The sequence below is a fragment of the Podarcis tiliguerta genome (assembly GCF_965153285.1).
Source record: "Podarcis tiliguerta genome assembly, chromosome: 3".
Lineage (NCBI taxonomy): Eukaryota > Metazoa > Chordata > Lepidosauria > Squamata > Lacertidae > Podarcis > Podarcis tiliguerta.
In genome coordinates this window covers 118,243,130-118,269,844 of record NC_139536.1, presented here as the reverse complement: position 1 = coordinate 118,269,844, position 26,715 = coordinate 118,243,130, and the positions used below count along the sequence as shown (strand labels likewise).

At 46.8% G+C, this 26,715-nt stretch overlaps 1 protein-coding gene across 1 annotated transcript in view; it reads left to right on the top strand.

The window, feature by feature from the left end:
* Positions 1 to 26,026, top strand: part of TNFRSF21 (TNF receptor superfamily member 21) — a 40,955-nt gene extending 14,929 nt beyond the window's left edge. The window contains exons 5-7 of the mRNA XM_083435586.1: positions 6,018 to 6,283; positions 23,276 to 23,489; positions 24,610 to 26,026. Of these exons, the coding sequence (XP_083291712.1) occupies positions 6,018 to 6,283; positions 23,276 to 23,489; positions 24,610 to 24,839 (710 nt within the window). The 3' untranslated portion in view covers positions 24,840 to 26,026. The remainder of the gene's footprint in view (positions 1 to 6,017; positions 6,284 to 23,275; positions 23,490 to 24,609) is intronic.
* Positions 26,027 to 26,715: the final 689 nt, after the last annotated feature.

The window sequence follows — 26,715 nt, the reverse complement described above, 5'->3', positions numbered from 1 at the left end:
AAATTCCACAAATGAAACCTAGAGAATTCTGTTCATAACTGAAATTGTTCATCCTGTTTAACTTAAAACAAGAGTTTTGCAGCACATTAAAGACCATGCTATTGAAGCTGGCATTTTTCAATTGGGGAAAAACAGCTTTGTGACAAGATGGGATGGCAGCTTGGAGTAGGAAAACAAGCGATGGGGATAGGATCTTTCCCACCTCCACCTGCCCCAGAACTAGAGATTGGAATCTCCCATGGCTACTTTTTGGAAAGAAGCACGGCCATTCCGAAACAGCAGCTTAAAAGTTGCCTATGGTTTGATCCTAAACTTAAAGCACTATGGAAGTGGAATGGCGTGCCTTGACGAACTTTGTATTCGTAAAAGCTGTTTGCTATTAGCTCCTGAGGGACGCGGGTGGCGCTGTGGGTTAAAGCCTCAGCGCCTAGGGCTTGACGATCAAGAGGTCGGCGGTTCGAATCCCCGCGGCGGGGTGCGCTCCCGTCGTTCGGTCCCAGCGCCTGCCAACCTAGCAGTTCAAAAGCACTCTCGGGTGCAAGTAGATAAATAGGGACCGCTTACCAGCGGGAAGGTAAACGGCGTTACCGTGTGCGGCTCTGGCTCGCCAGAGCAGCGATGTCACGCTGGCCACGTGACCCGTGTCTTCGGACAGCGCTGGCCCCCGGCCTCTTTGAGTGAGATGGGCGCGCAACCCTAGAGTCTGTCAAGACTGGCCCGTACGGGCAGGGGTACCTTTACCTTTACCTTTATTAGCTCCTGAGCCTCTGTGATGTGGCAATTATCTCAAAATGGCTCAGCAGGTTAAAGCAAATGCTGATGTGGTCCATTTCTCTTGCGTGTTTGCTGGCTTATCTGCCTGTGTCTGTGCCAGGTGTATTCTTGCATTACTTAAGGCACGGTTCTTCAAATAGTTCCTATAAGGATACTAGTATAAATGCATAACATTTCCATTGTCTTCAGCAGAGAATAAAGTGAGAAAGCCCAGAATGGCTATCATAATACCGTTGATAGAAAAATGCTGAAAAATGCATGCAGGCTTCCAAGTTAGTTTTCTTATTCAGCAGAATAGAAATGTGCTCAAGGTTGTGGAGAGTCCTCAGGACTACTTTGAATTACTGTCTTCAGAGATGGCTAAGCCCCAGTTCAGGGACCCAATCTGCCCCCTTCCCAGGAAAAAGGAAAAAAGTAGGCTGTGCTGGGGTGAGCAGAGCCCAGTGCCTGCTGCGCAACTGGGACTTGCACAGTTGGGTGGAGATCAGCTGAAGAGAGAGGGCTTATTTGGCTTGTGGAGGGTGGTTGCCCCCATTTCTGGTTACCCCAGCTGTGTGCATTGTACCCTGCAATGCTGGTAAAGGTAAAATTTAGCTCTTGGGTCAGGAAAGGTTAGCCAGCCCTCCATTAAACTATGCCACAATTTTATGGGCCCCTCAGCAGGTTTAATCTTCCTCAAAAATATATTCTGCTACAAAACTTAAATACAGAATCAGTGATTATACATCACAGATGGTTTTAAGACTTCCACCGCTTTTATATATCTGCAGCAGGAGCTTCAGAGAGAGAGAGAAGCTATGCTCCTGGCCTTTCCCCCCCTGTGATACCCCACCATTGCCATTAGTTTTAGTCTTGACCACAGTTGGCATGTGACCCCACCCAAAAACCCTAAGAGGATGTGCCCTTTGACAAAAACAGGGGTGGAAATCTATCTAATGCCTTCCTTTCTTTCTAAAATTTATAATAAGAAAATTCTACCTCTAGCACACTTTTGTGCCCCCTTTGGCAGGCCCACTTGCAGCTTCGCCCCCCCCCCCCACACTTCTGGCATTAAACCTGAATAGGGAATTCTGCATTCATTCATAAAGCCAAGGCTCTTCTCTCCGCCACCAGTTACTTTTGGCAAATGGGAACACACAGCTTTTCCAAGTGATTACATGAAAGTGGGGTGCTGACTGCATCTTCCTCAACTTCAAATGCTTCTCTAGAGGCTGTACTCTTTTCTTTTTCTTTTTAAACAAACATAGACACTGCCTTCACTTCACTCTAGGGGAGGCTCCTTGTTTAACATGAACTGCCTAGTTCCCGGAATATAGATTTTCAAGCAACTTACAGGTGCTTCACCTGAGTCACCCTGCCAGTGCGTTCTTTCTCTGGAATTTGCCGAAAGCTGCCTCCAAGCTGGCTAATGCTTAATGGCGATATGCAAGTATCCTGGGGCGGGAGCCTACCTGTTAGCCTTTGCTTGCTTGATGCCTTACTCCTCCCCAGGAGGTAGGGAACCAAACAGTAGCCACTCTTAGCAATTTTTATTAATTTAATAAACTGTTTCCTTCTCATTTCGTTTTCTCCTACTTTTCTTTCTATTTTAGACTTTTACAGCTTAATTTGTTTTGCAAAAGTTAATCAAAAGAAGTCCACGTATTAATTTGAGGACACTGCTTTTTAAGATAATCTCTATTTTCCCCATTCCTTTTGAAATTTTTGTTTAGACTGACCCCTAACTGCATCTGTCATTCTAGCCAACTCAAAGTAATCACATAATTTTTCTTGCCATTCTTTTTTTGTTGTCTGACTTGTTTTTCCAATTTTTGGCAATTAGGATTCTTGCCGCCGATGTTGCATACAGGAATATTTTTGTGTTTTCCCCAGTGATATCTGAATCTAATATTCCCAATAGAAAAGCTTCTGGGTTGTTGTTTTTTTATGAAAGTTTATTTAAATATTTTCTTCAACTCCTCATATACCAAATCCCAGAAGTTCTTAATTTTATCACAGGTCCACCACATATGTAGGAGCGTCCCCGCTGCTTGATTGCACCTCCAGCAGAATTTAGATTTTGTTTTACACATTTTAAATATTTTGCGTGGTGTTAAATACCATCTATAAAACATCTTTAACAAATTTTCCTTTATCGTCTCACAAGCTGTAAATCTCCAATTCTCTTTCCATAATTTCCCCCATGATGATAACTGAATAGGTTTGCCTATGTCCATTGCCCATTTAATCATTACCTCTTTTACTTGTTCATCCTTCACCTCCCACTCTAGTAAAGTTTCATACATTTTTGAGATTACCTTTGTCCTATTTTGTAAGAATTCTTTGTCCTATATTCGAATTTCTCTTGCAAAACCTTTTTCGTTATCTGTTCTGAACACTTCGTTTAATTGGTGGTACTGAATCCACCCTGTTTGGTGATGTTTTACTTCCTCATATTTTTTCAGTTTCAATTTGTTATCTCTTTCTTTTAGTAATTAATTTGCCCCTTCTAGGCAGCTGTGCAAGTTGAGCCCTGAAGGAGAAAGCTGGACTGGGCAGGGCTGACAGGGGGCAATGAAGTAGGGTGTTCATGAGCAGGGGGACAGAGGGCATCTTTCCCAAGCACCCCCCCCCCCAAAAAAAGAGGGGGGGAACTGAAGCCAGCACAGGAAAGGAGGATGGAATCATGGAAATTAACTGGAAAAGAAAACAGGGATGGTTTAGATAAAGGAGGAAATTAATTGGAGCATATGTGATTATTATTATTTTTTAAGATCCATAACCTTGGTTTAGTTGATCCATAAGCCTATAATCTCATGGAAAGTAGTAGCATAGAAAATGTTTCTATCCCACAAAATGATCATTTTAATATTTTTCCCCAAGTAAATACCACCCAGTCTAATGAGACTTAGTTCACGTACGTAAAAATGAAAGCTCGGGATTTGTGACTTTGCCAACAGCTGCGATTTGGGGATAAGGGGAAAGCCGATCTGCAATATCTGTTCAATGAGAACGGCAGTGTGCAAATACTCAATAGTTTGTAGCTTTAAATTGCCTTTGTCCTGCTCCCCTTGCCCCCCTCTCAGTCCTCCTCACAAGCTCTTCCAGGTGATTTGTGCTTATGATGTGGTGTTGTTTTCTGTCCATGTTTGGGTTATTGTGTGCTGAGCCTAGTTAGCTTTTTGTTAGAGAAAGGCACTCCACGCGTGTTCAGAGGTACTGGCTTGAGTTGGGCTGGTGTTAGACTCTGTAGTGAGGAAGTCTCAAGCTTGTTGAAAGCCTAACGTAAATATAGTGAAGAAGAGCAATTATTTATCAGCTGGCATCCCCCCTGCTTCAAGTCTCAGCACTATCATGAACTCACAAGGTGACTTGAGGCAGGCCACAGCCTTACACCCCCTTGATGTGAGAGTCTGCCTAACTTACCAAAGTATTGTAAACATTGCTGTGATATATATTCCAGGGAGTTGTTAGACTGCGGAGAAAACAATCATTTTAAGGAGTAGTAGATTTATTGTGGCATAAGTTTATGGACTGGAGCTCACTGCATGCATCTGTGAGTACTCTGTACTACAAAATGTCATGCTGCAATAAAGCTGTTTTCCAATGTCAGAAGATTCTTGCAGTCGGTAGAATTCAGTGAGTTTGGCAAGAGTTCCCTTAAAGAGATTCTTTCAGTACTGTTAAGGGAACTCTTCTCGAACCCACTGAATTCCACTGATGGTAGCAGATTGGCAGGGCGAATGGAGGTGGATCACCCCCACTTGATAGAGGCACTGACAAACACAGCATTCCTCAGATCCAAAGATCTTCCAAAGGACCGCTGCAATGTCCTACAGGGGCAATGGGAGGGCAGCCCCCCTGGGGCATGGACAAGGCTGTCTGCCTGAGGAAGGGAAGACTGATGAGCCAGAAGAGGCTCTAATGGCCTGTTGCCTTGCTTGGTCAAGAACTCCATTCTGAAACTGCAGAGGTGCTTTCTGTGCAGCCAGTTTGCAATGGGGGCAGTTTTCACAGCTGTGTTCTGAGAGACTTGCAGCCAAAATGCCTTATCATGCTGGGACTTCAGCTCATTTGTTGCGTTTGTATTTTTCAACTCTCCATCAGTACTAAACAAGGTACCTGGTCCCTGAGTTTTGTTTTAAAGTTGCTCTTTGAATAGAAAGGTCACTGCTTGCAATAAAAGGAAAGTTTTATTTCCTTATTCTAGTGAGTTGCCTGTGCAGTCTCTCTGAATCTGGCATCAGCATAAATGCCAGAATAATTCTGAAATAGATTTGAGTTGTAACCAAGTGCTGAAGGTGGAAAGGAAATCATGGCTATCATCTTCAATCCTCCTGAATTTAATATATATCTTGGTCTTTCAGCTTCAAATTCTTCTATGTGGTGCATGGCTTCCATGCTCCTGGTGGCGACTAACAAGTCTCCTTGTCCTTTGCTCCATTGCCAACGGGAAGCAGAAGCAGAAGACAATTGGCTGGCAGCCTTTGGCAATGAAGACAAATTAAAGGAGCCCTCCCACCACTTATGGCATATGGGAAAGGGATGTTGACGCCCAAAGTAAGCTGGATCCACAGGTTGCAAGAGGTATTTTTCTCATGTTCTCTCCTCTGGAACTTCACATAGAGGGAAATGGGTAAGGTGCCTTCTGGATGTCTGTAGAGCCCTGAGGTTCTGTATGGATAGATAAGTGAGACAGTTTCTACTAAGCTTTCTCCAGAGGTGGCCCAGCTCATCCATCCTTTTCAAATCCCCAAACTCTTCCTATTATTATCCTTTCTGCCATGGGGGAATGTTGCTCCCCATGGGCCCAACTCACCACTGCCAGACTTCAGTGGATAGAACTTGGGTTCTAGTAAAAAAGTAGATCTTGAAAGTCCAAAGTTTGCCCATCTCTGCATTATGGGAATTGCAGAAGCACAAGCAATAATACCCATTTTTTAAAACCCTCCAAATTTAGGTGAACCGAAGTGGCATCGCCATAACTGCATGAGGCAATGATCAGGGCTACTCATAGGATCCCCAGCTTGGCACATTTTTGGAGGACATAAGGTGGCACCCTCAACTGCTAAGAAAGCTAGAATGTTGGTGTTTGCCTTTCAGTGAACCTTCTGGTTCAGAAAAAATATTAACCAGTAGACTACAAAATAGCTTTTGAAATACTGCTGTGAGGGGCCTTGTTGTTTGGTCCGAATATGCAATGATGACCCCTGGGAATACTAAGTGAAATTCAATTTTCTTTTGGTTTATCACCCGTCAAACAGGCATTGACATTCTGAAGCTGGTGGCAGCCCAAGTTGGAAGCCAGTGGAAGGAGATTTACCAGTTCCTGTGCAATGCAAGCGAGCGGGAGGTGGCTGCTTTCACCAGCAGCTATTCTGCAGACCACGAGAGGGCCTATGCAGCTTTACAGCACTGGACCATCAGGGGCTCTGAAGCCAGCCTTGCCCAGCTGATCAGTGCTCTCCGTCAGCACCGGCGCACGGATGTGGTGGAGAAGATCAGGGGCTTAATGGAAGACACGACACAGGTAAGATACATATGTAATGCTTGACTCTGTTAGCTCACGCCTAGCACAATCCTGACCATGTCTGCTCAGAGGTAACACCTATTGGATTCAATGGGACTTACTTTCAGGTAAGTGGAATTAGAGCTGCAGCATTAGTGAATTAAGGCTCGGTCCCTGCTGCTGATTTTGAGGCCTACAAACAGGATAGCCCTTTGTAGGGTTTAACTACCTTCATAGCACCATAGACTTGTAGAACTGGAAGGAAGACTGGTGGTCATCCGGACCAGTCCCCTGCAATGCAGGAATCTTAACTCATATCTTTACATTCCTGGCAAAATGTTGCCAGTTTCTTAAGGCCTGAAAGATTTTCCTCAACGATCTGATGGAGCTCCACTTACTTTTTTGTGTACCATGAATTCATGGAACCTGGAGGAGATCATACTTCCCGTTTTGAGAGGTGGCTGTGCCGATAGATAATAACGGAACCCTTGTGTTCTATCCCCCCTTGGACCAGACCTTCGCCTCCTTCAGGCATCCTGGTATTGGTTACAGGTGTGAAGCAGGAATTGTACAGCAAAATACAGGGAGCTAGCAGAAGAATTCCCCTTTCCCCTTTCTCCTTGTTCCTTGTTTCACTCCATGCTTCTGTAAGCAGCTGGAAGCCCTGAAATGACACTAGTACCTACCAATTAAGCAGTGCATAATGTAGTTTAAAGTTGCTTTCTGAAACAATTGGCCAGTGTCAATCCTATAGTTAAGCAGCAAAGTGGGACTTTACCACTATCTTCCAGCAATCTCTCAGTATTACGGAGATCCTGATTATACCACAGAGAGTGCACCATTTCATAATGCCAAGTCAGCAGCAGGTGATTTTCTACACATTTGTTTAAGTCAGGTTTGCCTCTGCCCTTTATTTTTAAACTGTATTATACTTTTCCAAGCACGTTTCTGAGCACAATTCAAAGTGTTGGTGCTGACCTTTAAAGCCCTAAATGGCCTGGGTCCTGTATACCTGAAGGAGCATCTCCACCCTCCTTGTTCAGCCCAGACACTGCGGTCCAGCTCCAAGGGCCTTCTGGCGGTTCCCTCACTGCAAGAAGCCAAGTTACAGGAAACCAGGCAGAGGGCCTTCTCGCTGGTCGCTCCCTCCCTGTGAAATGCCCTCCCATCAGATGTCAAGGAAATAAGCAACTATCTTACTTTTAAAAGACATCTGAAGGCTGCCCTTTTTAGGGAAGTTTTTAATGTTTAATGCTGTATTGTGTTTTTAACATTTAGTTGGGAGCCGCCCAAAGTGGCTGGGGAAACACCGCCAGATGGGCGGAGTATAAATAATATATTATTTATCATTATTTCTATTATTATTACTTAAGGGCATTCATGTTTCCTTTTTGCTGGAAATCTATCTGGAGAAAGGCCTGACTAACGCAATATGTGGGTTGTTGGTCCAAAGCCAGAGGCTTTTCTGACAACATTGAGCTTTTGTTCTTGTTCCTGTTTTCTCTAGTAAATATACTTTGCAATAGATCATGGTGTATCAAAAAGTTTTGTGTGTGTTATTGTGTGGGGCAGTTTTTTTATGAACAGGGTGCTGCATGAGTGACTCCTCAAGTCTGTTTTGTGTTATCTGAAATTTGCTCTCCTAGGCTTCGTTCTTGTGGGTGCAGGATTCTCAGCTGTAACCTGAGCAGAGTCATCTGTGCACCAAGCTTGGCTTCTGATTCATTGTTTTAAATAATGAATACCTTTGTCTCACCATGTTATGCGCTGCAGTTCCTGTTCTAATTTTAAGCAGCAGAAAGCTAAGTGTTTTTCTCTAACCTCTTCTTAACTGCCACATACAGCTGTTGTCTCTGTGTTCGGTGCTAGATGAGTTCTTGCATCAAATATTTGTGTCTAAAAGCTTAATGCAACATCACCCTACCTAAAATCATGTCATGAATATGATTCTTTGTCTGTTATGTTTCTGTGGGAACTCAAAGGAACTGCAGGATGTGGTAGTGGGTGCAGACTTGTATCTTAAGAATTCACTCCTTCGTTCATTCAAAGCTTCACAGAACAGCTTACATATCAATATGATGAACAAAGTCCCTGCCCTCAGGCTAGCAGTGTGAAAAGACCTAGACACACAAGAACTGCCTTGTGAGGTGCTGGGCTCTCCCACCTTGGAGGTGTTTAAGCAGAGGTTGGTTGGCCATCTGTGAGGGAGGGATGCTTTGGCTGAGATTCCTGCATTGCAGAGGGTTGGACTAGATAATAATAATAATAATAAAAAAAAAAATTATTTGTATCCCGCTCTCCCCAGCCAAAGCCAGGCTCAGAGCGGCTAACATCATATAAATAAGACAATATGCATAATACAATATACAATATGCAAATAAAATAACATTCAGCATTCATTAAACAATATAGAATAATATTAAATATCAGCATTTCGAAATTAAACAGAAATCTACTCAACAGTTACAATAAGTAATTTCTAAACTCCAATTAATAAAACAACAGCAAACCACAGTGCACAACATAATACAATACAGAATGAGAAGCAGAGACTGGAGGGTGGGGCAAGGCAGGTGGAAGAAGGCATTGCCTGGTGGAGTCTCTCCCCGCACAGGTCTCCCTCCAGGCACAGCTTCCTCATGAGGAGACCCAGGGCCGGGGGAGGGGGCAAGGCAGGTGGAAGGAGGCCTTGCCTGGTGGAGTCTCTCCCCTCATGGTCTCCTCCAACTATGTCCCTTCTATGACAAAGGAATGGGGTGAAGCGTAAAGCAAGTAAATTCAGACAACAAATTCCTACTGCTTCTTAGAAAAACCAGATGGATTTGAAACAGGTGGTTCACAGTTCGAAGCACAGGGCTTGTTGGGCTTTGCAAGGGAGCCAGAGGTTGCAACGTACCCTTATAAGGTGTGGTCTTGGTCTTGGCTTTCATTGGCTTTTCTGGTTGCAAATGTACATTTTCAGTGGGTGATATCCAGCCAAGTCATAGCCTGAGTACTTAAAGTAATTCACTTAAGTCCATTGATTTCAATGGGCTTACTGTGAACATGGCTGACACTGACTATTGCTCAATGCCTCACCCATGCCCTATGACGTCTCCAAAGTGAAAGGAATACAGTGGTACCTCGGGTTAAGAACTGAATTCGTTCCGGAGGTCCGTTCTCAACCTGAAACCGTTTTTAACCTGAGGTACCACTTTAGTTAATGGGGCCTCCCACTGCCGCCACACGATTTCTGTTCTCATCCTGAAGCAAAGTTCTTAACCCGAGGTACTATTTCTGGGTTAGCGGAGACTGTAACCTGAAGCGTTTGTAACCCGAGGTTCCACTGTAGTTTCCATGGGGCAGATGGTGGGGCTTCAGTGCCTTGTGTGTAATTAATTCCTTGGCTCATCCCTATGACTACCGGAAAGAGAATAAATGAGGTAAAATGAGGAAGTGTGTAGATTTGCCCAGTTCAAGCCAGTTGCAGAATTTGGTTACTTGGTGCAGACGTTTGATAACAGTTTTGCATACAGTCTTGGAGGTGACAGAAAATCAGTCCTGGGTTGTTGTGTTCAGTATTCTGTTAGTATCCATTCCTGCTCCAGTAGAATATCCGATAAGAAGTCATCATCGTCTGATTGTCCCAGTGCAAAATCCTGGACACTGTTCATTCGAGTCCTCTGTGTGGCATGTTTAACAACCGCTCTGTGCAGTGCATGGGAACAGGGGAAGCTGCCTTTGGCTGAGCTCGGCTGCTGGTTCGTCTCTCTCAGTACTGGGCTGGCATCAGCTCTCCGGGGTTTCAGAGGGGATAATCCCAGCCCTGCCAAGAGGGACCTTCTTCTGCATGCCGAGCAGGTGCTCTGCTGCTGAGCTACAGCCCGCCCTTCTCCATCGCTCCAGTTTGTCCAAGAACATCAAGTGTGTACAGGACTGACTGACTCTTTGGCAGAAAGCCAGTGGTGTTTCATAACAGCCTCCTAGTATTTTGCTTACAGTACATGTACAGTCAGCAGATTTGCATGACATTTTTCCTGCATAAATTGGGCTTCTAAAAACTATTATTGCATGAATGCCATAAAACTGAAGGAAAGGAAAGCAGTCCCCTTGAGTGCATCTGGCTGGCTGGCTAGGTGGCTCTTTGTGTTCCCAGACCCTTGTCCCCATCGCCAGGATACTGTAAGTTATTAGGGGTTCAAATAGACTAATAATCCCTAATTCTTCCCCTCCCTTTTTAACTGACACTCTCAATGTTTCATAAGTCCTGGAATATTGGTACTGTCAGGCTGTTCAGGTTCTTGTTTGCAAACTAATACACTTCTGTGTATCTGGGAGGAGGGGGAAAGGGCCCTAAGTATGCAGAAATGACTGACTTGTTTTGGGTGGTTTTGCTTTGCTTCCCAACCACTGAAGTTTGGTATTAAAGGTAAAGGGACCCCTGACCGTTAGGTCCAATCGTGGACGACTCTGGGGTTGCGACACTCATATCACTTTACTGACCGAGGGAGCCGGCGTACAGCTTCCGGGTCATGTGGCCAGCATGACTAAGCCACTTCTGGCAAACCAGAGCAGCGCACGGAAATGCCGTTTACCTTCCCGCCGAAGTGGTACCTATTTATCTACTTGCACTTTATCTACTTGCACTGCTTTCAAACTGCTAGGTCGGCAGGAGCAGGGACCGAGCAACGGGAGCTCAGCCCGTCATGGGGATTCGAACTGCCGACCTTCTGATCGGCAAGCCCTAGGCTCAGTGGTTTAACCCACAGCGCCAGCTGCATCCCTATGGATGCTTGCAACAAAATGCTGCAGTGTGACAAATCCCCAACAGGAATGCTCCTGTTCAAGCTGCGACCAGTCAAGAGCATTATGGGGGCTTCCCTGCGCCCCACCCTTCTGAAAGCTTTCATTCTGTGTCAGAGGGTTTCAGCTTTCTTGAGTCCATGGCTCACTTGACCAACGACCTTCTTTCTGCGGGACCCCCGTGGGGTTCAGGAGCCCAGTTAGGTCACCCCTTGCCTGCAGCACTGGCAGCCCCTCACTCTTTTTCAAACACCCTTCCTTGTGGAGTGTTCCCTCAGCCTCCTCTCCTCTCACCTCTCCTTGGGATTCTTTTGGGCAACCACTGCTGCCGCCCCGAATCTCTTGAGGTGCCTCCCAGAGGAGCCTGTAGCCAAGGCTGCTGCAACATGCAGCTGTGGAAGCCTTTGGGAGGCAGAGACGCAAGAGGGCATCAGAGGAGGGGGGGAAGGAAGGAAACAGGGCCAGAGGGCAGTGTTGCCCAAGGCACCCCTAACCATCATGCAAGGCACCCCAGGGTGCCACTGCACAGGGGTTGAAAACCACTGTTCTATGTGATATAACATGTGGAAACCACCAACAGGGGTACACAGGAACCGGGCCACCAACCAGCAGCAAACTCCGACTCCTGAAGACTTTTTGTTGTTGTTGTTTAGGCGTGTCCGACTCTTCGTGGCCCCCTGGACCAGAGCAGGCCAGGCACTCCTGTCTTCCACTGCCTCCCGCAGTTTGGTCAAACTCATGCTAGTAGCTTCGAGAACACTGTCCAACCATCTCGTCCTCTGTCGTCCCCTTCTCCTTGTGCCCTCCCTCTTACCCAACATCAGGGTCTTTTCCAGGGAGTCTTCTCTTCTCATGAAGTGGCCAAAGTATTGGAGTCTCAGCTTCAGGATCTGTCCTTCCAGTGAGCACTCAGGGCTGATTTCCTTCAGAATGGATAGGTTTGATCTTCTTGCAGTCCATGGGACTCTCAAGAGTCTCCTCCAGCACCAGAATTCAAAAGCATCAATTCTTCGGCGATCATCCGTCTTTATGGTCCAGCTCTCACTTCCATACATCACTACTGGGAAAGCCATGGCTTTAACTATACGGACCTTTGTTGGCAAGGTGATGTCTCTGCTTTTTAAGATGCTGCCTAGGTTTGCCATCGCTTTTCTCCCAAGGAGCAGGCATCTTTTAATTTCGTGACTGCTGTCACCATCATGGAGCCCAAGAAAGTAAAATCTCTCACTGTCTCCATTTCTTCCCCTCATATTTGCCAGGAGGTGATGGGCCCAGTGGCCATGATCTTCGGGTTTTTTATGTTGAGCTTCAGACCATATTTTGTGCTCTCCTCTTTCACCCTCATTAAAAGGTTCTTTAATTCCTCCTCACTTTCTGCCATCAAGGTTGTGTCATCTGCATATCTGAGGTTGTTGATATTTCTTCCGTCAATCTTAATTCCGGCTTGGGAATCATCCAGCCCAGCCTTTCGCATGATGAATTCTGCATATAAGTTAAATAAGCAGGGAGACAATATACAGCCTTGCCGTACTCCTTTCCCAATTTTGAACCAATCATTTGTTCCATATCCAGTTCTAACTGTAGCTTCTTGTCCCACATAGAGATTTCTCAGGAGACAGATGAGGTGATCAGGCACTCCCATTTCTTTAAGAACTTGCCATAGTTTGCTGTGGTCGACACAGTCAAAGGCTTTTGCATAGTCAATGAAGCAGAAGTAGATGTCTTTCTGGAACTCTTTAGCTTTCTTCATAATCCAGCGCATGTTTGCAATTTGGTCTCCCAGTTTGCACTTCTGGGAGTTCTCGGTCCACATACTGCTTAAGCCTGCCTTGTGGAATTTTAAGCATAACCTTGCTAGTGTGTGAAATGAGTGCAATTGTGCGGTAGTTGGAGCATTCTTTGGCACTGCCCTTCTTTGGGATTGGGATGTAGACTGATCTTCTCCAATCCTCTGGCCACTGCTGAGTCTTCCAAACTTGCTGGCATATTGAGTGTAGCACCTTAACAGCATCATCTTTTAAAATTTTAAATAGATCAGCTGGAATACCATCACTTCCATTGGCTTTCTAAGGCCCATTTGACTTTACTCTCCAGGATGTCTGGCTCAAGGTCAGCAACCCCACTACCTGGGGTGTATGAGGCATCCATATCTTTCTGGTATAATTCCTCTGTGTATTCTTGCCACCTCTTCTTGATGTCTTCTGCTTCTGTTAGGTCCTTTCCACTTTTGTCTTTTATTATGGTAATCTTTGTACGAAATGTTCCTTTCATATCTCCAATTTTCTTGAACAGATCTCTGGTTTTTCCCATTCTGTTGTTTTCCTCTATTTCTTTGCATTGCTCATTTAAGAAGGCCTTCTTGTCTCTCCTTGCTATTTTTTTGGAAATCTGCATTCAGTTTTACTAGACTTTTTACTAGCCTGCTAAATAGGCTAGTCTCTTGTAGTTCAGGAGAGGAAGGGAGGCCTTCCTCTGTGCTGGCCATAAATATAATGTCAAGGCCCCCTGAAACCTGGAACCCATCCTGAAGGTTGGTCACAAGAAACTGAAACATGTATCTGGACCTCTTGTTCATTTTTCCTTATTGCTTTCCCTGCAGAAGGGTATCCTGGCCATTTGGTTGATAGAAGTCCAGCAAAATTGGTGGAACTCTTTATGTGATGATGCATGTGCTGGCAAAGCATGTTTGTGTTGGCAAAATACCGTATTTTTCGCTCCATAGGACGCACTTTTTCCCCTCCAAAAATGAAGGGGAAATGTGTGTGCGTCCTATGGAGCGAATGCAGGCTTTCGCTGAAGCCTGGAGAGTGAGAGGGGTCGGTGCGCATCGACCCCTCTCGCTCTCCAGGCTTCAGGAGAGCCCCAGCGCCAGCCCCACAAGGTCGGGGGACAGCGGGGAGGCGGAACGCCGCCATCCCGCTGTCTCCCGATGTGGTTTGGAGGCTGACGGCGGGGAGAAGAGCGCTTCTCCCCGCTGCCAGCCCCTTAAGCTCCAGGGACAGCGGGGAGGCGCAGCGCATCTTCCCGCTGTCCCCGGACCTGATCCGAAGGCTGGCGGCGGGGAGAAGAGCGCTTCTCCCCGCTGCCTGCCTCGCAAGCTCCGGGGACAGCGGGGAGGCGCAGCGCGTCTTCCCGCTGTTCCCGGAGCTCGTCTGAAGGCAGGCGGTGGGGAGAAGAGCGCTTCTCCCTGCTGCCTGCCACGCAAGCTCCGGGGACAGCGGGGAGGCGCAGCGCGTCTTCCCGCTGTTCCCGGAGCTGGTCTGAAGGCAGGCGGTGGGGAGAAGAGCGCTTCTCCCCGCTGCCTGCCTCTCAAGCTCCGGGGACAGCGGGGAGGCGCAGCGCGTCTTCCCGCTGTTCCCCGAGCTGGTCTGAAGGCAGGCGGTGGGGAGAAGAGCGCTTCTCCCCGCTGCCTGCCTCGCAAGCTCCGGGGACAGCGGGGAGGCGCAGCGCGTCTTCCCGCTGTTCCCGGAGCTCGTCTGAAGGCAGGCGGTGGGGAGAAGAGCGCTTCTCCCTGCTGCCTGCCCCGCAAGCTCCGGGGACAGCGGGGAGGCGCAGCGCGTCTTCCCGCTGTTCCCAGACCTGGTCTGAAGGCAGGCGGTGGGGAGAAGAGCGCTTCTCCCTGCTGCCTGCCCCGCAAGCTCTGGGGACAGCGGGGAGACGCAGCGCGTCTCTCCCACCTTGCCGGCACCCAGAAGCGTGGGGCGCGCTGAGCTCCGCACACCCCAAGCTTCGGGATTGGCGCAGTACTCCGCTAGCTGTGGGAAAGCCGCGCGGCTCTCCCACGGCTAGCGGAGACCTTGCCGGCACCCAGAAGCTTGGGGCGCGCTGAGCTCCGCACACCCCGAGCTTCGGGATTGGCGCAGCACTCCGCTAGCTGTGGGAAAGCCGCACGGCTCTCCCACAGCTAGCGGAGACCTTGCCGGCAGCCAGAAGCTTGGGGCGCGCTGAGCTCCGCACACCCCAAGCTTCGGGATTGGCGCAGCGCTCCGCTAGCCATGGGAGAGCCGCACGAAGCCGCACGGCTCTCCCACGGCTAGCGGAGACCTTGCCGGCACCCAGAAGCTTGGGGCGCGCTGAGCTCCGCACGCCCCAAGCTTCGGGATTGGCGCAGCGCTCCGCTAGCCGTGGGAGAGCCGCACGAAGCCGCGCGGCTCTCCCACGGCTAGCGGAGACCTTGCCGGCAGCCCGAAGCTTGGGGCGCGCTGAGCTCCGCACACCCCAAGCTTCGGGATTGGTGCAGCGCACCTGGGGGGGAAATAAATTTTTTTTCCTTTATTTCCCCCCCAAAAAACTAGGTGCGTCCTAAGGTCCGGTGCGCCCTATGGTGCGAAAAATACGGTAGTTATGCCCCTAAAAATTTGCAGCACAGTTTTATTTATCTTAGCAGTGGCAGAGTTAAGAATGTCCTCAAGTCTCCCCATAAAATGAGTGGGAACTAAGTGTACTCCATTTTTGCCAGATTATGCTCTTACCGTATTTTTCGCCCTATAGGACGCACCGTCCCATAAGGCGCACCTAGTTTTTTTGGGTTGAAATAAAGGGAAAAAATTATTCCCCCCCCCCCCCAGGCGCGGGGTTGGGGAAGCTCGAGCTTCCCCCAACCCCAGCCCCCAAACAGGCAGCTCTCTGCAAGCCGTGGGAGCCCAGTGCTGGCTCCCGCTGCTAGCGGAGAGGTCCGCGAAGCCTGGACGCGCTGAGCTCAGCGCGCGCAGGCTTCAGCTTGCAGGGAACTCTCCGCCAGCAGCGGGAGCACTCCCGCTGCTTGCGGAGAGGTCCGCGAAGCCTGGACGCGCTGAGCTCAGCGCGCGCAGGCTTCAGCATGCAGGCAGCTCTCCGCAAGCAGCGGGAGCGCTCCCGCTGCTTGCGGAGAGGTCCGCGAAGCCTGGACGCGCTGAGCTCAGCGCGCGCAGGCTTCAGCATGCAGGCAACTCTCCGCAAGCAGCGGGAGCGCTCCTGCTGCTTGCGGAGAGGTCCGCGAAGCCTGGATGCGCTGAGCTCAGCGCGCGCAGGCTTCAGCATGCAGGCAACTCTCCGCAAGCAGCGGGAGCGCTCCCGCTGCTTGCGGAGAGGTCCGCGAATCCTGCATTCGCCCCATAGGACGCACACACATTTACCCTTCATTTTTGGAGGGGGAAAAGTGCGTCCTATAGGGCGAAAAATACGGTAGTTCCTTTCCTTTGTACATTCTGTGTCCTAAACAGACACACTAGGATGTCACACTAGGAGAATCCCTTTAGGTAATTAATATCATACTACCTTCTAAAGGAAGTGGTGCAATGATCAGAAGAGAAAGGAAGCCAGCTAAGTAGGAGAACAAGATGCCCGAGAAAATATAAGTTCCTAAGCAGTAGCAAAAAATTGGACATGTTATTCTTAGGCAGCTGTGACAGCTGGGAAGGGTTGTTTTTTTTTACAGCTCTGCATTCATCAATTACCAGCAGAGCAAGTTGTGGCTTATGCTAGAAAGTAATGGAATTGGGTCATTAATCTCTTTAGTAAGCTGTACTTAAGTCTTTTCAGTCACTTCCACGCACATCTTAATAGCTTCAGGGAAGTACAGCAAGGTCTTTCCTTTGTAAGCTCACCACGAAAAGTGAACCCATGGAAGGTGTCCCTTTGGTTATGATAACTTCAGACACTTGCAAATATGTCTTTCACAGTATTTCTCCAGTCCAAGCAGTAGCATCAGCTTAGTGGGAAAATGCCAGTTTATTTTATTCCATTTTCCATGAAAGCAATTTCCCCCACATCTTCCTTAGTCAAGGAACTTGCATCTTCTCTGCCTCAAGCACTGGTGGCGCTCAGACTGCAAGGCTGGGACGCAAGCATTCCAGTTCATACATCTTGATTTGATGGCTCCAGGTGTTAGGGAATAAAGACATATATCCAGTGACTTTGGCACTTGTGCACTTCATTGGCCTCGCTGCCTTGCTATTCTGTGCTCCCACACTCAGAATTCCTAGATCTACTCCCCTCCATTTAAATTTTATCTTCATCCCAAAGGGAGATTTGTTCCAAACCAGACCCTCATTTCTGCTCTGAGTAAAATTTAGTTGTGTGGACACTGGTTTTAGAGGACAGCATAAAGTGGGCAAAATCAAAACCTGGTAGAATGGAGGGCGTGATTGTTGTGGAATTTGGCCTCAAAGGTCAGTGCAAAGGCGCCTGTTTTGGCGCCATTTTTGCAATTTTCGTGTTCTTTTAGGACCGCTTTTGCCGCTTTTAAGGCCCACTTCTGCATGTGTGTGCAGTTGTGTGTGCCTTGATCTCACGTCAATGGCAACTTGCCTGTACCAGTTTCTGGGAGTCACAGCTGGAGAGACTGCTGTTGTGCTTCTGTGCATCTCATAGGTAGCTGGTTGGCCACTTTGAAAACAGGAAGCTGGGGGTTAGATGGGCCCCTCCCTTAATCCATCACATTTGTTCAATGTCCTTATCTACAAGAAATATTCAGCTGAGAAGGTGGCAGTTGTCTAAGCTGGGTAAAGCATGTTGCAGTCTCCATTGAGCGTGATGAACGTATAACAATAAAAACTGAATGGATCAGTAATACCTGCAAATGATTATTGGTCATAAAAATTGTCCAGAAATCTAAGTCTTAACAAACATAAAAAGAAATGTATTACTCTGGCAAATATGGAGCACTTTCCCTTTTATTTTTCAGTGTTATTGGAACCCTGAGAATTCCTGCTTAGGCCGCAAAGTATCCTTCCATAACTCAGCTGGCCCAATCTGCATCTGTATGGCCTGGCTGCAGAAAAAGGTTCCTTCAAGGACAAAGTGCTTTTCAGATTTGAGGTGCATTTTACAATGAGCACAGTTGCGCTGGCTCTTCAGATAGCATCTCCAGCCAGGCTTGTTTTCAGAGGCATCGATGATGAAATGTAGGTTAAAGCAGGATTAGCCTTCTAGACTTCTGTGAAATCTGGATCACCAAAGGCAGCACAACCTCACAAGTAGCCTCTCTCTCTCTCTCTCTCTCTCTCTCTCTCTCTGTGTGTGTGTGTGTGTGTGTGAGTGGTTCTGGTGGGATTTAGCAGCTAGCAGGTGCAGTTTCGGATATCTGTAATGCAAAGTGACTGTTTCTTGAAACTTAAACTATACACTATCTTCTTGAGCTTGCCCTATTAGGAAAGGGAAGGGAATTTAGTTGAGGACAAATGCAGTTTTGGAAAAGACTCAAGAAATTATGCAAAGAGATTCTCTTTTGCAGAAAATGTTCAATTGTAGTCTATTTCCATGAAAAGTCCATTTCTACAAATGCACAAGACAATGAATTGAAGCAATCATGGTGAAACTGGGACATTTCAAAGTCTTGTGGCATCCGAATGACTTAACACATAACACATTTGTCGCAGCAGAAGCTTCCCGAACTGCAGTCTGCTTCATCAAATCACGAAGTTTTAGCATGGATGCTATCAGCCTGTGGCACTGCTGAGGTGTTATGGAAGACTTCTTCAATAGCTTCAATAGCAGCCTTCAGTTCTTCTGCTTTCTTGGTCTCATGTCTCTCATCTTTCTCTTAGCAATGCCCCATAGATTCTCTATGGGATACAGGTCAGGCGAGTTTGCTGGCCAATCAAGCACAGTAATCCCATGGGCATCGAACCAGGTTTTGATACTTTTGGCAGTGTGGGCAGGTGCCAAAGTCCTGCTGGAAAATGAAGTCATCGTCACCATAAAGCTCGTCTGCGGAAGGAAGCACAAAGTGCTCCAAAATCTCCCATTAGACGGCTGCGTTGACCCTGGACTTCATGAAGCACAGGCTGATAGCATCCACGCCACGCCACATTGAGGCAGTAATTGATGCAAAAGGGGCCCAAACCAAGTACTGAGTACATATGCATGCTTCTACTTCTCAGAGGTCCAATATTGCTCTATTTGCAGTCCTTGTTTTCCTGGTTTCATTTAATATTCTAATTTTCTGAGATTGTTAATTTGGGGTTTTCATCAGCTGTATGCCATGATCTTTATTGTTGCTCAGCAGGTCCCCACAGGCTTAAGGAACCCCAAGCATGGGGCAACATTGACTTTTAAAACTTCCCACAATATCCTTGGAATACAGTTCATGCAGCATCATTGATAAATCATCTTTACATCACTGACATGTCACAAAAGGGGAGGGGTAGACAGAGGTTCCACTAGCTCAGCCTTGGCAAACATGTCCAGAGGAGACCTTGGCACAAGATTAGCACAGGCAAAACATGGCCAGGCGCCTCTCAGGGGGGTTTGTTTTTGTTCGCATTTTTTATTATGTGTTTCATGTTTTTTATCTCGTATTTTTTATGTTGTGAACTGCCCTGAGATCTATGGATAAAGGGTGGTGTACAAATTTAATAAATACATTAATAAAAATACTTTTAAAATACAGGATTTTAGCAGAGAATTGCATGACTGGGATCTGATTGTTTAGCCTGAAGGCTGCCTAGAAGGAGATACACAGAGTCTGGAGAGTCGTGGTGGATTATACTGGGTTCATGGAGATATTTTATTAGCAGTCACGGGAGCTAATTGCCTTGAGTAACTGAGTGTAACAGGATCTGCTCTCCTGGGCGTCCTCGTCTGTCCTGCTGTGACCCCTTTTCATTTCCCGTTTCCTCCTGTCTCTCCCTTCCCTGCCAGTGCCAGCTGCTCCTGACGCGGGCCCAGCCAGCCGCATTGCCCAGAGGCAGCCCTTTCTCTGGGAAGGACCAGGAAGCTCTGGGGCCCAGGTGCTCCATGCTGCAATTTAGGGAAGCCACAGCGATGAGAAGCAGTTTAGGAACCTGCTTCTGAGCCCAGTGGAGATTGGGCCGACTGCTTGAACGAACGGCTCAGAATGTGTTTTTATTGCCGTTAAACCTTCTCAGTTTAACAGCAATGACTTCTGTATATTGATGATTCCGACTGTGGAATATTTACTCATTTTGCGTCTCGTCTTTGGGCCATGTATTGAGGCCTTTTTACTGGTGGTTAGCAATATTAATCTCTCTTGACTTAAACTCCCAGGAATGCCACAGCCACGAATGTTGGGTTGATCAAAAAAGTAGCAAGCTATCTCTAATTAGCAAAGCAGTACGTGTCTGGATGTTTGCGAGACCTGGCAGCCTTGACGGAATGCCTGTGAGCTGGAGGGAGGCAAGCAAGTCCTGTGCTCACCTTGGTCCAAAATAAAAAAAATTCCGTCCAGTAGCACCTTAGAGACCAACTAAGTTTGTTACTGGTATGAGCTTTCGTGTGCACGCACACTTCTTCAGATACACAAAAGCTCATACCAATAACAAACTTAGTTGGTCTCTAAGGTGCTACTGGACGGATTTTTTTTATTTTGTTTCGACTATGGCAGACCAACACAGCTACCTACCTGTAACTAGAACTATGGAAGGCATCACCTTGGCCCAGTGAGTCCCACCACTGAAAGGCCCTTCTACTGACTCTGGGGAATGGAACAGAGGTGGGCAGATACTCCCTGAGCCCAAGTAGAGCAGAGTTTTCTCCTGGGGATGAAACCTGGGGCCCAAATGTCATTCTCCCCAGTGGAAATGATGTGGATAATGTTAATTTCCACCTGGGTTTCTGTGACTAGTGGTGCTGGCAGGAAAAGGCGCTCCACCAGTATCTGCTGAGGAGACCTGCTGCTCTCTTCCCTGCCCCGTGGCAGTTCCTGGAGCTTAGGGAAGGGACAGGCAGCAGAATACAGTGGTACCTCGGGTTACAAACACCTCAGGTTACAGACTCCGCTAACCCAGAAATAGTACCTCGGGTTAAGAACTTTGCTTCAGGATGAGAACAGAAATCATGCTCCAGCGGCAGCAGGAGGCCCCATTAGCTAAAGTGGTGCCTCAGGTTAAAAACGGTTTCAGGTTGAGAACGGACCTCCGGAATGAATTAAGTTTGTAACCAGAGGTACCACTATACTGGGTTTTGGGAGCAGTCCTTGAACTTTGTGTGACTGTTTCATTTGAACACTGGCAAATAAATGTACCCTTTTGGGGTGAGCAGTTCAGTGGCTTGTGCCTTCCTATTTCCAGCAAGGAAGGCAGTAGCTATTTGGCGGAAATGCATTTTTAAGGCTTTGATCATGATTGAGCCTGAGCAAGTGGCTTTTCTTCTTGCTTTAATACAATTCTAATTCCTATTAATTCTCTTTCCTTGCCATATTCAAATACAGTGGTACTTTGCAAGACGAATGCCTCGCAAGATGAAAAACTCGCAAGACGAAAGAGTTTTTTGTTTTTTGAGTTGCTTCGCAAGACGAATTTCCCTATGGGCTTGCTTCGCAAGACGAAAACGTCTTGCGCCTTTTTCAATGCATTTCCTATGGGAAACCGTGCTTCGCAAGACGAAAAATTCACAAGACGAAAAAACTCGCAGAACGAATTAATTTCGTCTTGCGAGGCACCACTGTATATGTACAGGCCGTAGCTCAGAAGCAAAGCACATATCTGATGCCGACATCCATTGTCCCCAACACCTTCCATTAAAAGCATCTCTGGTTGCATGGCTGGAGGTACATGTGGCCGCAGGAACATTTTAGATTCTGCCTTTGGCATTGTCTCTGAGCATGGCTTCTCTCTCACACAGTGTTCTGCATTCTGTAACAGGTAAAGACATTGTAGCCTAGCACCTTCTTTAGCATGCTAATTTCCTACCCACAAAGGGAATTTCCAATCGGATGAGCCCCTCCTGCGATCTGGTCCACCTCATTCTGCTGCCTCCTAGCCTCCATTACGTGTGCTCAAGCACAAAACCATGCACAAGGGTGCTCATTCAGAGGGGGAGGAAGAGAAGAGGACGGAGCTACTAATCATCTAAGCTACCAAATATCAAAGCCCAAGCAGCTGCTGTGTAGGAAACTTGTTTCTGCTTCCCTCTTCTTGCATGTGGAACCTGCACGTGCTCAGCTGAGTTCACTTGAGTTTTAAGACATTTTTACATGAATGCTGCTTTGTTCAAATTCAGAATTGAATTGGCTAGCTGAGCACTCTGTGTGTGCATGTGTTTATTCTCCTTTTGTTCTTGGGAACCCTCCCCCCCCCCCTTTAAAGCAAGGCTCTGTGGGTGAGTCAGCGTTCAGCCCCGGCTGCAATAGACTTGCTCTTGATGTCAGAGCATTAGGCAGGATGCTGGCATGCACAGAGGGTCCTAAGAGGCTCTTTGCCCATCTAGTGGTTAAATAGTTCAGTTTTACCCCCCCCCCCCCTTTTACTGTGTCCACTTCTTTAAAAAATCACTTAAAAGTATATTTCTTTAAAAGCCCCATTGGATGTTCAGGTTCCAAAAGAACATTCTCAAACCGGAAAATCACTTCTGGGTTTACAGTGTTCGGGAGCCAAAATGTCCGAGTTCCAGGGCGTTTGACAACCAAGGTACGACTGTATCTTCTTGGGGAAAGGGCAGCCTCTTCTTACTATTCAACACAGGCACTTTTGTGCAAGTTACTGATGCCTCAAAGCCATTTATTAGTTTTAGTGTTTAACGGAAACCCAAATGAGTAACTGTACATTCAAAAGTAATTGTTATAAACTCCTAGAAGATGGCATGTAGTTTCATAGTGCAATGAAACCAGAGCTTTTGCCCTCTTGAAGAGGGTCAAGCAACTGCCTCAGGCAGCAGCAACAGAGAAGGCAACAGGAAGGGAGCTTCAGAAAGCAGAGGGTCGTCTGTTGCTCCCTCCCCTAGCCTGGCGGAGTGGCAAAAAGCCCTTGCAGAGTCCGGCCCCTCACCCTGCATGCTCAGCAGGGAAGCTTTGCAAGGGGTTCTCCTTAAGGTTGTTCCACCCAGCTGTGAAAGTTAGACCGTGGGCTCCACTCCTGCTCAAAACCAGCATTTATTGGCCTGTGATTTTAAACCTGAGTGAGAGAGAACCTGCACTGCCTCATCTTGTCTGTGTGCTCTGAAGTCAGCCCTGTTGCTGCAACTGCTTCATCATGAGGATCAATCATTGCATTTTTTCTGCCCCTGAATGAACAACAACAACATCCCCCCCCCCAAAGGTACAGGAAAGATTGGCAATGTCCTGCTCCTTTTATTGGCCCCACACTCAGTTGTGGAGTGGGGAATTCCTTTAGCTAATAAGCTTTTCATGTTAATGCTGAATAATTCTCTGCAAGCGGGTTGTTTTAAGTTCCCCTAGAAGTGGATTGGCTGATGGTTCTTCTCAGCCCTGCAGGGTGTGTGACCTCTTGCACTGCAGAGCTGCAATACTGCTGACTCCTCATGTCCAATGCATTTTGCGTCCTTGTCTTTCAGCTTGAAGTTGACAAATCGGCTCTTCCTGCAGATCCTGCTCCTCTAAGTCCTAGCCCAGCTCCAAAGCCAGATGCAGCCATTATCCCCGTGGATCCATCTCCCTTGGAGAAGAACAAGTGCTTTTTTGTGGATGAGTCAGAACCGCTTCTGCGTTGTGATTCAACCTCCAGTGGCTGCTCTGCTCTGAGCCGAACAGGCTCCTTTATTACCAAAGGTACTGAATTTTGCCAGTCTGAAATCTCATCTCATGCTTTAGTGTTTTTTTGTCAGACTTCAAAGTAAATGGAACAACAGTAACGTATTAGGAATGCAGACTTAGATTTTGTTGCCCAAAATACAGCAGTGTGTGTTTCTAAACATTCCTTTTGATGATTATCACCCATAAGGCAAGTTATCTACAAAGAAATTATCTACAAAGCAGCTTTGTTGTTGAATTTATGCCATGCCAAACATTTTTAAATAACTGCAATTTTCCTGTCATTGCTCAAGGTGCAAAGGGAACATACACAATTCCCTCCCACTACTTTATCCTCACAAACCTGTATGGCCCAGGTGGGTCATCTGGGGTACCATTTTCCATAAGCCAGGCAAGAGGATGCTGAGCTACCATGATAGAGGGGTTTGGAAGAACCTTAGCCCAAAAATGCTGGAATCTGAGCTGATAGGAAAACAGGATAGAAATAAGAAGCTCAGGGTCTTGCGAACAGGCCCTTAAGTGGGCAGGAAGTGGATTCCACATGAACCAGATATGGATGGATTAATGAGCAGCATTTGCATAGCAAGTTTAGGGATGGGGTGAGCTGATTTGCTGCAAGAATGCAGATTTCCCTGTTGGGTTGGATCCATACTTACAGAGCAGTGCAAACCCTTGTTATTCCAGGCTGGAGGGGTTTGGGATGAAGTGGAGGTGTCTTTCCATTCAGTTCTTCTTGGTTGTGCCGTTGGAGGTTTTACTGTTTCATCCTTAGTCTCTGTTAGGTACTTGCAGCTATCAGGCTGCCCTTAGGACTCTGGGATAAGCAAGAAGTGGGTGGTCTCCATTTTTCAAAACATTAAGCTCATCTGTTGCTGCAGTCTCTGTTACACACAGATTTCTGGCTAGGCAGAAAGCAGGTGCAAAGAGAAATATGGCGGTCTTAATAGTATAGAAGAATTTCCTTTGATTAAACAGTGTCTGCTCTAAGCACGCTGAGAGCCTGGATCCAACCTCAGGAGTGTAACTTGCAGTTTGGCTCTGTGTTGAGGCTTCGGTTTGCAGCTGCAGAGGTTGCTGTGGCCAAGGGACTTCTGGCAAATCCAGGGTTAATAGCAAAACGCCCTCTTTCTTTCCACAGAAAAGAAGGATACTGTGCTGCGACAGGTGCGCTTGGACCCCTGTGACCTGCAGCCCATCTTTGATGACATGCTTCACATACTGAACCCAGAGGAGCTGCATGCCATTGAAGAGATCCCACAGGCAGAAGATAAGCTGGACCGGCTTTTCGAAATTGCTGGTGTCAAGAGCCAGGAAGCAAGCCAGACTCTCCTGGATTCGGTCTATAGCCACCTGCCTGATTTGCTCTAGACTGGCTCACCAAATGATTGCACGCTGCACACATATTCTGGCTGCTACTTGCGCTCGCTTGGCGCCTGTTAAAGACAACATGCCGGCAGGATATTTTGTAGAACTTGTGGCCAGTATTTTCTTCTAGGTTTTGCTTTTTTCTTCCTTGCCGGAGGAGGGAGGGGCAATGTGCACCCTTTCATGTTTATTATCTGAATTAAAAGGTCTTGTTTCCCCCTCTTAATTACAACATTTTAACCTGTCATTCTAACCACTTAAAAACAACAACCACAGATATTCTTTTCAATTTTATCTGTTGAATTTGGACCGGCTTCATCTAGTCTCATCAATTAGGGGTGTTTTTTGTTCTGCTTTTGATGTTTTATGTGTGGTGTTTTTTTTAACTCCAACTTGAAATATATATTTTTTTTCTCATGGCAGGTATTTTTAATTCTTGTTTACTGCCCTGCTCATAACTGGAGGCTTATGTGAAAAACGGTTGCCAGTTTGATCAGCTTTTCTTAAGACAATATAAAGAAAAAGCACCTGTACTGCTGGATGATTCCAATTGTTGATGTTTTACGAGCTCCTTGTATGGTTTCCAAGTGGACAAAGCAGATCTCGGTGGGTGACTCCTCCAAAACATGTTACATGTAATTTCTCCAGCCTTCAAGATAATGACATTTTGGCCTGCAGATGAATGTAATTCTGTCCACTCAACTCAAGAGGAGTACTTTGCCTTGCCATTTTAGGATTTCAGTGGGCTTGGTAATTTGGGTCATTTTTGGAGTAGCACCTGGAGCTGGACTCTGGAAGGTAAACAAGAACCCTGGCAGGGCCACATCTCTCATTCTACAAGACTTATTGATTTGTGCTTCAAATTTTTGTCTTTTTTTTGTGTGTGTGTTTTTTTAAATCTATACGGATGTGGCCAATAGGTTTCAAATACCTCACTTGGTCTTTGCATTTCCCCCCTCCACACAGACATCACTTTTTATTAAAAATGCTGCATTGTAAGAAATCTGCCTCTATTATATTTGCAACTACTATGCCAGTAATAAACCAGTCCATGGTAATTCTTACTTTGGAGAGGATGTTGCAAGGTGGAATGTCCTACCTTGCATGGGGAGGGGAAGGAGAGGATGACGTTGAAAGAAACTTGCCTTCTGGTATACTAATTTATTAATAAATAGGTGTTTGCTATGTGATGATGTTTCTGTCTTAACCGCCATCCTTTGTTGGATACCTTGAAAACAGAGTTCTCAATGCAGTGGCTGGGATTTGAATGAGTAAGTGTCCTGTCCCCGCCCCCCCCGCCCCCCCGGTCCAGTCTTGAGACTGCAATTCTGTACTCACTTACCAAGCTGCTTTAGATCCTTTGGGAAATGTTTCTGCCGTGCCTTGAAGTCTTTCTACATCTTCAACCATGAATGAGTTCAGGTATCCATTAAAAAAACCAAATACCTGTTTTGCCTTAAACTAGTTGAATTTGGTTTGAGCAGTTACACATTCCTTGTGCTGCTAATCATGGCAAGGAAACCAGAAATATTTTGTGTCGCTGGAGGTTCTGCTAATGGGCTTAATGGATGTTGCAATCCTTGAACAAAGAACAGAGTGAGCACAACTGGAAGGAATGTGGAGGCAAAGTCTCTGTATTGTTTCCTGTCTCTGAGTCACAGGGTCTTTCGGCAGGCTTCCTTGGCTGCCAAGCCAGCAGCCTCATTTCCCCACGCTTCTGTCCTGGCCCTGCATATCCAGCTGGAAAACACCACTTTTCCGGCACTTTCTAAAATAAAGGTATTCCTGACATACTCCGCAAGAGTATTAATTAAAGGGGCAAGCATGCTCTAAATTAATTTTGCCACCAATGGGAAGCTAAGAGTTGCCAGGCATGTCT